General features: G+C 35.4%; 1 protein-coding gene across 1 annotated transcript in view; it reads left to right on the plus strand.

Annotated features, from left to right (window-relative positions):
- ABCA13 (ATP binding cassette subfamily A member 13) overlaps positions 1-12,552 on the plus strand; it is a 181,900-nt gene that overhangs the window by 117,207 nt on the left and 52,141 nt on the right. The window contains exon 43 of the mRNA XM_040547761.1: positions 2,768-2,876. Coding sequence (XP_040403695.1) covers positions 2,768-2,876 — 109 coding nt within the window. The remainder of the gene's footprint in view (positions 1-2,767; positions 2,877-12,552) is intronic.

A 12,552-nucleotide genomic window follows, 5' to 3' on the forward strand; every position in this document is an offset into this window, starting at 1 on the left:
TCTAATTACTATGTGGGATATTGAAATGTATGGTTACACACAATGCTCTATTACGGATTTTTTTTTTTTTTGTATTTTTGTTTGAATATTGGTCACATTATTATATTTCTAAGGTATTCTGTGAATGCTTGAGACCTTTACACTGCTTCAATTAAATGGGGACATGTCATCAGATTTTTGCATTATTGTTCTCTTAACTGACTTTTTTTGATACGATGAGCAGAATTTCAGTGGATTTTCAATATATATTTATAAATTTCTATTCTGCACAAATCTTTTTAAATGAGATACAATAAGAAATCAGTATGTGAAGAAGACCGTCTACCCTTGATCATATGTTTGTTTCTTGGCCTGGTTTGTATTTGCACAGGAGATTCAGCAGTGGAAGAATCTGCTCTTTTGCCCAGGACACTTAGGTTTTATTTCAGTTCATCTCTTTAAGGAGTTCTCTTTTGATTAAAGAATGGGAGACCTAGTCTGTGCAGTAACTTGTGGGCATTGAACTGGAGGAGAACAAAGGAGTTGCATACAAGTTTGCAAAGGAGGAAACAGTTTAGGATTATTTTTTTTTCTCCCTCTAAATGTGGGGACATAAAATGCTGATGAGATTTGAAGCAGCTGTGAATATCACGTAAAGAACAGAGTAGAAAATGTGAAAGCTACTGCAAGAAAGAGTAGTGGTACTTGACCAAAGTTGCTCATTTGTGAAATAATGCTGAACAGAGCTTATGGCAAAGAAGATTCAAGAGTGAGAGGCACAGGAGAAGCAACAGTGGAGCTCAGATTGCTGTATGAAAGCATGATATAGGTTAGGTGGGAGGGAACTGAATGGGATGGTTAAAGTATTTCAGACCTTGCCTCACAACAGAGTGTGATGTAGACATCCAAGCAAATAGGTAGTCAGGAAAATAAATCTGAAGAAAAGAACAATTAGGTGACAGAAATAGAACTGAAGATTAGACAACTTGCACTGGGAAGCATGGAGAAGAACATGGCAGGAAAAGCAGACAAAGTCTGGAACCTTGTGTCCAAGTAAGGATTGTAGACGGATTCTACAAGTTTAAAAAAAAAAAAAAAAGTATTATCTGCAAGTAAATTAAAAACAAAACAAAACAAAAACAAAGAACAAAAACACATTCGGAATATTATACCAGTACTGAGAAGAGGCTGATATATATATAGAAAAGGACTACATCAGAACAGCATCTAAGTGATGATAAAATATTATTCAAGGAAGTTTTCAATACGTAACTATGTTATGTATAGATGGTAATTTCAGAAAGGATTTAGGAAAACTGAAATCTTGGAAGAAGAGTGCTAAGGCAAGAAAGACCTATATTTAAAAAAACAAAACAACAAACATATACGTTGTTATATGATTCAGAGTCCAGACACAAAGTGAAAATTGTCCAGCATAACTCAAGATGGCCAAAATGCAGATTAGCAAATAGCTGATAGCAAATAGGAAAAGGTTAAGAATTTTTCAACTGCGTAAACAAAAAAGGGAGATGAAATATTGCTGTGCAGTGAGGGAGTGGATAGTAATCAAAGGTGATTTGAAACGTCATCAAAACTGAAAACATACCTTTTTTTTTTTTCTTTGACCTGTTTTTCAGTATGGATAATGTAGGGTCAAAGGCACTTTGCTTAACAGTTAAGGAGGCACAGAAATAGAATTGAATTCCAACAGGAAAGCAAAACTCAGACTTCAGTATATTCAGTTTGGAGACATAACGAGGCTATCAGCACTGATTCTAGCACATGGAGACCTCAGGTCTGAAAGTGTGGATTTTGGAGACATTAATCAAATTGGGGTGATTCTGCATAATTTGAGGATAAAGTGTATGTTAGAGCAGAAATGCTTCCCTGTGCTCCTCAGAGGCTTGTGTTGTCTGCTTTAAAGTTTATCTGTCTTCCCTTTCCTCCTTGCTCAAGAAACCATGTTGAAACCAATTGCTTGTTGAAGATGGAGACATGGCTTTGTCCTTCATGGCATAGTTTCATACTTTCACTGTGTAAGCAGTGTCTCCTTGTTTTTTTCCTTTCATAATTTTCTAGGACATGTTCTCTTTCTTTGATATTTTATGCTATATGTCACTTGCAGGTATTACTTTGATAAGTCTCTTTGGATTTTCAATAATCAATATTCTTCACTTGTAACAGGTTTTTTCATCTTTCTTTGTTTCCAGTTAAGTTGGCCAATATTATTTTCACATTGTTTTTCCTCTATTATTTGTTTGACCAAATGTGCATAAAGGAAAGGACTGTTTCATTAACATGGAGAATCTTAGTTTAATAATTAAGACAACTTTCTGCCCTGCTAGATTCTGTTGAAAGAACTATACAAATTAAATCATAGAATCACAGAATGGTTTGTGTTGGAAGGAACCCTAAAGATCATCTAATTTCAACCCACCTGTCATGGACAGGGACACCTCCCACTAGACCAGGTTTCTCAAAGCCCCATCCATCTGGCCTTGAACATTTACCGGGATGGGGCATCCACAGCTTCTCTGGGAAACTTGTGCCAGTGCTTCGCCACCCTCTGAGTAAAGAATTTCTTTATATCTAATCTAAATCTACCATCTTTTAGTTTGAGTCTGATGATTCTGTTCTGCCTAGATCACCTTCTTCTTCTAAAAATGTGTGTCTTAAAAGGAGAATTCATCTTTAATATCTTTATGTAATTCTTTAAATTATGGGAGTTTTCAGATCGATGTTTGGATTCAACTCATTTTTGATTCACAATTTCTATTCTCTCTTCCAGGTATGGTACAACCAAAAGGGTTTCCATTCACTGCCATCCTACTTAAATGAACTCAGTAACTTCATCCTGTGGCTGAATTTGCCTCCAGCTGTGGATTGGAGACAGTATGGTAATAGCCCTTTGTGTTTATTCATATTGCTTGAAAAATAGTTTTTAAATATAGTTTCAATGTGAAAATTTGTTATGGTTCCAGATTGTTCCATTGTTCATGGTTCCATTGTCAGATTCCAGAGTCACAGATTTTCTGGAAGGCTTTGGAAATGAAACTTTAATTTAAATAGAAGATGTATCTGAAGAATGTAGTGTGCAATAAGGTGAAATTTGAATTGACAGCTCACTGTCTATGCAGTTGTTACAGTTTCTTACAAAGGACATTCCTATGGAGTAGGCATAAATTGGTTTGCTATGGTTGAGGTGTTTGTACCTGGAAAACGACTGGGGGCTTGCTTAAATGGGGTGATTAATGCACAAGAGTATGAATTTAGAACTCGTTTGTCACTACTCATTAAGTAAATATCCAGGATAAACCCAGAGCATCCTGTAAACTCGCACTGCAACATAATGTCCCATAGCATCCTGCTATTCAAGGAACTGGAGAGGCTGGTATATCTTACTATTGTACATACCAAAAGAGAGATTTGTATCTTTGATGTCTGAATTCTCTGATTCACTTATCCTTGAACTGTATAGAACTAGTTAAAACATAAATTTTACAAACTGTCATATGTGGTAATAACTTCAGCCAAAGAATCAGCTGGTAACACAGTGAATTTTTAGGATGTTGAAATCCAGTTTGAAATCTTGAGTTTGATAGTTCAGGCTAACATCTGTTCATTCCAATTCCTTTCATTCTTGAGGTTCTGTTAAAGCAGAATTAGCTTGTATTGGAGAAATTTTAAAATAGCTTATGACTGATTTTTAAGAGTATTTGAAAAGATCATATACAGTAGGATGGTTATGTATAAATGTGAAATTATACTCAGAGCTTCAATTACTTTTCTCCATTAGTATATCTTGTGGGGAAAAAATACCAGAGTACCTTTCTTTTCTTTCTTCCTGCCTGTTTGTCTTTCTCTGGGGTAGATAGTATTATTATTATTTTTTTTTATATGTGATGTTCACGTTGATTTATGCATTGCCATTTTCCAGTTAAAACGAAGTAATTGCAATTTTTCATTTTCAATTTGAAGACTTTCAAGTTGGGTTTCTGTCCTATGTAAGCACAGTAGAAGACATGGAGAGGTTGTACATCAACAAGATTTTTGTCTTAGTTTGATCTTATACCATTCATATGTGTTTATAATAATGGAGGAATAAAGAAGAAAATCAGTGAAAAAGGGAAAGGAATTTTGAGTACTAGAAAACAGAAATTCATTAAGAAAAGTATCCTGAGTGTCAAGTCAAAAAAAGAATAATTGTTAGTTTTCAAGATGGCCGGAGTTTTATTTTTCCTAAGTGTATTATAAGAACAAATAACAGTTAATGTAGTTCTGCAGAAAGTTTAAATTTAAATGAAATCAAATATTTTAATGAGAATTTTTAATAAAAATCAATTTTTAGTTTCCCTGCGCTTGATGAATAGTGTTGATTCTGAGATGTTTTCTATAGCACTACATACCCCATTCAGGGACTTAAATGTTCAAGTACCTTTACCTTTATATCTGTCATGGGGATTTGGGAATTTATCATCCACATTAGGATTGAAGAAAATCACAGTTATCCCAAGGGTTGTGGAAGTGTTATATTTTATGTCTCTGCATGACATAAAAATATGATAAACAAAATAGTGCTTGGCAAATACTTGAAGTGTTGGACTATCATATATAAATCTTGCCACTTGATATAAACTTCTGGCAGAATATATTGGGTAAATCTCTGTGGAAGTAGATTTTATGAACTAGAAAGAAATTTATTTACATGTTTCTCTATTGGAGAGGTGCAATAAGGATGGATTGATCATACTTTTGAGACATAATGGAGAGGGACCTGACATGGAAATCCTAGCAAGAAAGTGAAGTTAGAAAAATACGATATATATGTACTTATATACATACATATGTGTGTTTGTGTGTGTGTATATATATATATATATATATATATATATTGTTTTTAAGTGAACAGTTTTCCAATGCTGTATGGGGCACATAAACCCACTGTTAAGAGGAATTTAATCTGATCTCCAAATCCTTTCTTTGCTAGGGGAGAGATCTCGTTTTTTTTCCCCTGTAGAGAATTTTCAGTAGTCTTCTCTGTAGCAATGTTTGGAAGGCCACAATGTTTGCTTCATGTAATTTTATTGTAAAAAATCAGAGTGGGATGGTTGTTGAAAAAATGGTGTGCGTCAGCTGGAGGTGCATGTAAAAAGATAGATTGAAGTTGACCAGATTGATTTAAAGTAGTTTGTCATAGTTGATGGATTGGATGTCTATTTTGGGACATCAGTTGAGGAATCCTTTTAAGAAAAAAAAGAAAAAAAAAGTTTTCTCATCTTCTGTACCATGTGGATAGCCACATCTAGCTTCATAATCATGTAAGTCTGTTTCTATTCTGGAAAGAATTACCTCACCTGTCTTACTGGAGGGGAAATCAAGTCCATTTTGTTTACTAGCGGTTATAAATTCAGTGACAGATAATGAAAATGAACACGTTAAGAAAACGAAAAAACAAATTAAAACCACCATAGGTGAGAAAGGCACTTCAACAGAGAAGGTAAGATGTAATGTTTTTTTTGGTCAAAACTAATCAGCTTTTGTTGGCCCTTAAGCCTATGTATATGATGTTTGTATATTGTTAAATCTCCTTCTGAAATGCTGCATTTCAATTATTAGTTAATGCAGCTGGGAGCAAATAACAAATGAAATAATGAAGTAAGAGGAGTAAAAAATTAAAAGGCAACATATTTGCCATAAACTTGAGATATAAATTCTGATCGAGTAGAGCTATGTTATTGTATACAGCTGCATCAAAATGTGTTAAACATGCCAGACTGTAGGGGAAGGATTATTATCTACCTCTTAGGGTAACTCTATATAAAGAAAAAAGGAGTGGTAGTCATCTGTAATGATGTCTGTAAAGTACAGTGGTCAAAAAAAGTTCTTACATAATTACTCAAAGAATGGAAATATATCAGTATAGAAAAGCCTTGTGCTGTACTGCTGCCCCATCTCAGTACTTCAATAGAAATCATTGGCTTTTTAAAAAACCTTTCATGCTAGGGCTCATTGTAAGGTTCATGTAGCATTCTCATTCATTTGAGATTCAGTTCTTCAAAAGAGCTGAAGGGATCAAGAGACCCAATTTCAGCTGAATTTTGGTGGAAAGTGACCGTACAGTCTCCAGATCTGCAAACTGTAACTTTAAACCTCTTTTCAAAGGAACCTGTGAAACACTGTTTAGTAGGAACCTTCTTATCCCTGTCTGGTTAGTGGACCAAAAATAAAATTTAAATCATTTTTGAGGTGCCACCTATGAAATGTTCCATAAAATTAACGTTGTAGTTTTTCATAAAGTTGTAATTTTTCAATTTTAAATGCCCACAAACGAGAGCTTGTGGATCGAGCCTAATTTATAACTAATTATATATCTTATAATATAACTGATTATATATATAGGCTGCAATATGTAGCCTATCTCCCTTTTAAAAATATATATGTACGATTTCATTTTATTAAAGAAATGTAGATTGGTCTTCTATTCAAGTCTGTAACAATTATGATACTTAGGTTTAGTAGTACAGGTCCAAACTGATTTATGTGCTCAAGACTCAGTATGCTACATGACAGAAAGAAGAGATATTTTGAAAGGAGACAAGAGACGGGCTCAGATACACAGTGCAGAACTGCAGGTTATACCTAAGTACAGCCCTGATTAGACTACAGAGAAGGTATGCAATCTAGAAGACACTCAAGACTTTTTCCCTAGATCTCTCCAGTCTATGCTGAAAAAGTACTGCCTGGTTCATATCACTGTCTCTCTCATTCCTACTGTAAAACCATAGATCTTGTAATGCATGATTATGTGAAAAGTTGCATCCAGGCAGTATGGAGTGGACTACCTACTATCTTGTTTATTAACCATCAGGAATGAAACATTTCGAGTCTCTAAGACTACACCAATGTGCACACAGCTTTCTTTTCTGAGTAATGGTCATGTAGTTTAGATTTGAAATAGAAGATCTAGAGGTATCGTTTGCAGACTGTCAATAAGATGTTGGTATGAGGAGAAGTGTCTTGAGTTGTGCAGTTCCCGAATGGGAACTGAACAGGATTTTTCCTATAACTGCCAACATGGTGTTCATGTCAAGCATGTGTAATAAATGTTTTTCTTTTTCCTGTGAACCAGAATAGGAAATGGCAGTATTTTTTCTACAGAATGTCATCATATTTATAAAGTTTATAAAGAATTAATTTTACCAACTTAAGACTGCCTTTTTAAAATATTGGTATCTAAAATGAGTTTAACTGGGAACAATGTAAGGAGAGGAACAGAAATTTTCACCCTGGAAGAGAGACTACTGGGGGAGATCATGGAGAAGTTGAAAAGGGTACAATTAATTGTTTATTGCCTCTTCTACTGTGAAAAGCGTGTGTAGCATGAAGCTCCTAGTGGCATTCCAAATGTAAATACAACACCAGCAACTGGGTTATTTTTGCAACTTATAGTTAAGCTGTGAAACTCCAACTGCAGGTTGTTGTAGAAGTTAAAATCTGTGTAGGTTTAAGAGTAGTCAAGGGAGCACTTCACTTTTTGTTACCATCAGTCCTCAAGCTGTTTTCAGCAAGGGGGTTGTCAAGCAAAAATTTGTATAAATTATCAACAGTTGGCCCATTCAGTTTCTCCTGTTAAAAAATGCTGAAGAAACATTAAGTCTTATAGTGCACTGGTTTCATGATTTTTTTTTTGAACAGATTAATTTAGTGTATAAATATGTGATTTTTTATTTTTATTATTTTTCGCCAAGAGGATGTAATTTTCCAAGCTTTCAGTGTTGGAAAGTAGGGAATAGACAACAATAAAACGCTGGTCAGCTGCAAGCCAATGCTTCTTTCTGGCATAAATGGACAGTTCTCAGAAATATCTCCTATCTCTTGCAATTCTAGTAATTCTATTTGGTAAACAAGGAGAAGAGACTACCAAATCTTTATACTCCCACCCTTTTTTTTTTTTTTTCATTGTTAATATGGCTTCCAGGGCTAGTAAAAATGATTATGCTTTTTTTTTCCCCCCCAGTTTTTTAGAGTTTTTCCCTGAGCAATGTAAGAGGTAGCAACTGAGACTTTTACCTTAAAAACAACCCCAACCAAACAAATAAACAAATAAAAGCAAACAACCCCCCCCCCAACTTACTTTGTAGCTAACTGTACTTGCAAAAAGATTGAGGAAAGAACGGAAAAGAATTTTCTGAAAACCAGCTAAGAAAATATCTTACCGAAATAACATGTAGCTTATGGTGCGTTGTGAATGACATCTTAGTTCCTTTTCTGAGCTATACACACAGTCAATTTACATGTATACAATCATGTTTCTTACTTTGAGATGCTATCTAGTCCACCCCACTCTGATCAGGGAATTAGTGCCCCTCATTTCCCAAGTTGTTCATTTTTCTATTATAGAAGGTTAAAAGGTCTAAGAAAGTCTTGGTATCGTGGTGTTCATTTAATCTCTGAATACAGCATTAAAACCCTGATATAGTTTAAGGATGTTCATGGTCACAGTTTTTCTTGCTCCAAATTGCTTATGCAGGGCTTTGGAAAGATTGGAATTAGTGGCTATCACAGTTTTTTGGCTTGTGCCCATAAAGAAGTCTGAACTGTCACTGTAAAAATAATGTGACCAAGGCTGTACCAAGGACATAGACAAGGGATGTTTTAGGACAATTGCAAAAATTGTGGTTGCAGTTAAGTCAGGAGAATGTAATGGCAATCTGTAGATGTGGAAGAAATCATTTTATATTAAGAAATTTATGAAAAGTTGCAGACAGGGTTACAGCTGAATCATTTCATATTTGTAGATATTGCCTGTCATGTGTGCTTCCCTTGTGAATACTGATTCAGTAAAATTTGTCCTGAAGGTAGTTCATACAAGGCTTGCAAATAAAATCCTAAAAAAAAGAAACAAACAAAAAATACCCTTGCATAAGCGCCATGTACATCTGTTTAATAGAGGCTTTGTCATTTGGAACTTACTGATTTATCTGTCATTTATGTTTTTTAAGTTCTCAAAGATGGTGTTTAGTTTTCAACATAATGAGCATCATCATAGCAGCTTTACATAATAAGAATGTACATAAAGGCAAGAAAGCAATTAGTACATCATGCTAACAGGTAGATTGGGAGAGAGAGATATGTAAAGAAAGACAGTCTAGGTAGTTAAGTGGAGAAATTTAGGAAGAGATGGATTATAAAAGTATGCCTTTTTTTTTTTTTTTTCTAAATAAAGAAATACATGTACTAGCAAATAGCTTATACCAAAATGATAGGGTTATTTTTGTCTTGGATGATATTGTATAGTTTTCTCTTCCATAGGCTCAAGAGAACTTTTTTTTCCCTCTGTGAATTACAGGCTTGGCTTTATGTAAATTCATCGTCTATTTTTAAACTGTAGAGGGAGGGAGGAAATTGTTATACTAAAAAATATAGCAAATGCAGGAAAACCTCATGCTCCAGACTAATTGAAAAATTTAAAATATTGAATGAAAGGCAAAATATTGTATTTATGTAATACTTTGACAGGACTTTAGAATTCTAACACAGAGCTGAATGTAGGTTAACAAGAACCTACTTCAGTTAATTGTAATCGGCAGCCCTGAGAAGTTTCATCTTGGTTGTGCGTGTAAATTTCCAAAAATGTAATCCTTTGTTTCATCTACATGGTTTGAATGGAAATTGACTGTAGAAAATAGTTGCTACTTTTAAGAAGAGCAATTATTTTGGGGACTCTTCCATAGTAGGGAATTAATGCAGTGCAGTTTGCTTTTTCATCAGTATTATATGATACAAGCCTGCAAGGAGTGTTATAGAATCATAGAGTCATTAAGTTTGGAAAAGACCTTCAAGATCATCTGATCCTACCATCTGCCTACCACCACTATCATCCACTAAACCATGTCCCTAAGCACCAGGTCCAACCTTTCCTTGAACACCCCCAGGGACAATGACTCCACCACCTCCCTGGCCAAACTGTTCCAATGCCTGACTACTCTTTCTGAGAAGAAGCGTCTCCTAATTTCCAACCTAAGCCTTTCCTGGCACAACTTGAGGCCATTACCTCTTGTCCTATCACTAGTTACCTGTGAGAAGAGGCCGACCCCCAGCTCCCCACACCTTCCTTTCAGGTAGTTGTAGAGAGCGATAAGGTCTCCCCTGAGCCTCCTCTTCTCCAGACTAAACAACCCCAGTTCCGTCAGCCGCTCCTCACAGGACTGGTGTCCCAGGCCCTTCACCAGCTTCGTAGCCCTTCTCTGGACACGCTTCAGGGCCTCGATGTCCTTCTTGTAGTGAGGGGCCCAAAACTGAACACAATGCTTGAGGTGTGGCCTCACCTGAGCAGAGTACAGGGGTACGATTACCTCCCTGGTCCTGCTGGCTACACTATTCCTGATACAAGCCAAGGTGCGTGTATTATGCTATTTAATTATGCTATTTAATGTTTATTATTATTATTATTAATTATTATTATTATTCCTGTCCTCTCTCTCCAGCAATTATCTCTTTTTCACAGTCTGTTTTTTCTGTAGTTGTATCAGTATATTTCTATGCATGGGACTGAAGTCAACTGCTGTAGACTTCTTTATGACAGCAATGTAGTAATCTGAAGATTTTGTTAGTTTACTCTTGGGGCCTGTGCACTCAGTAAACACAGGCTGTGGTGATTTCAGGAGAGAGATTACTGCCCAGCACAGTAAATGTTTCTGAGCAGAAGTTACTCTTTGTGAAATATTTGATGTCATTTTTGTCTCCATTATATTTTGCATGGTTCATTCAATCCCTGTGGGTCTTTTTGAAAAGTTTCAGAAATGCAGATGATCTTCTATAAAATACATTGATTTGGTTCTCATATGTATAATTGGCCAAACTTATGCTTATGCTATGAGCATGAATTCATTTGCACAAGCAGTTGTGCGAGTACTGTTTCATAGCTCTTTCTTTTCTAGCGTTTCTCACTGAATTTGTCAAGAAGTTAATAGCAGAACAATGGGATACGATTCAGATCGGTCCGGATTAATTAATGGAATATAATGGAGAACCTTCCTGAATTCCTGGCAAACTGACCCAGTTCTGGACACTTTATGGGCAATAATTCTCTACTGTAGTCCACATGACAGCTCTACTTGTTTCAGCTGTGGGAAAAGTGATATGAATCATCAGGAACCGTAGTCCGGCAAGCCTGGGCATTTCCTTTTCATGGGCAGGAGCTTTAAGATTTGCAATCTCTAAAAATGCTAGCCTTTGAGGTGGAACAATTTTACTGTAGGATTTCAGTCATCTGAAGCTGGGGGGAGAAGAGCTTGGTTATAGAATTCAAATTTTTAACCATGCGGGCAAGACCTTGACAATTCTGGGAAGCTCCTCTATAACTAAACCTTTCCTCATGGCTATAAAAGAAGAGGCCTAGAAGCTGTATTTCTGCTATTTGCCTATTTAGCTAAGCACAAGAACACTTTGTGATGTTAATTTTCTGTTTTTAGTGCTTCTGAAATTATCTGAATTCCCATTTTTCAAAAGCTTCCATCCATTGTTGTTAGATTGTCTGAAAATCGTCTGTCTGTCTGTCTATCTCTTTCTCCCCTTTCTAAACAGGTCTGAAAGTAAGTTCAGACTGGTTTCAGTCTGTCTATATGGTAAAAATCTGGTTTAATTTTATTTTTGGCTATTCATTTCCAGTTCAGTAGGAATCCTTGTATATATGAAGTAAACACATTCTTTCTTTTAATATGTACACATTTATTCAATCACTGAGAATGCTTAGAAAAACTTTCTGGGAATGAAGCTCTTTTGGATCATGGTGCTTCTCCTTTACACAAATGGAATTTCAGAAAGTACTCAGTTCCAGTGGAAAAAATAGTTCTCTCTGATATGCCTGTTTTTACCTCAGAACAAATAGCAGCCATTGTTGTTTAAAAAATCAATAGCGTAAAAGAAAAAACAAAGAAAAATTTTAAACATCTCCTCTAGGCAAATGACAAGAAAGACATCTGCAAATAGCACATGTATTTACTAGTGATGAACCTTATTGGCCTGATTTTTCTTTTGATTTATTAACTACCTTTGGGCCTCACTGTACAGTTTTTGACAATATCTGGAAAATCATTACCTTCTCCTATTTTTTTATGCGAGTTAATCATCCTCCTCTATTTTTCCACTTTTAACCCCACAGTGTCTTTGTGATATTGTAATTGTTCTGTCTTTAAAATGAGGAATGAAAATTTAAGGGGGCAAAAATCAAAGCATAGATGTATTTAGTCAAATTGCACCTATTACTGGAATGAAGACAACATTTATATTTATACAGCTGGACACTAACAAAGTATGACAAAGTGCATTCAGATAAGCGGTACTCTGTAAAGTTCATCTGAGGCTACTAATAATATATTTAATTCCCAAACATACTTGGAAGATTATAATTGTTGTTGGGCTGGAGTTTTTTTTTTATTGGGAACAGACCAAATTTATTTCAAAAATACCCTAATCAGTTGTACACCTCCTCTTGCACTGACAATCTCATCCCCCTATTTTTCTTCTTTTTCTTGAAAAGAAGGAAAGCAAACAGCCACAGTTTTCATCCAT

This window comes from Cygnus olor, chromosome 2 (genome assembly GCF_009769625.2).
Source record: "Cygnus olor isolate bCygOlo1 chromosome 2, bCygOlo1.pri.v2, whole genome shotgun sequence".
In the NCBI taxonomy this organism is placed as follows: Eukaryota; Metazoa; Chordata; class Aves; order Anseriformes; family Anatidae; genus Cygnus; species Cygnus olor.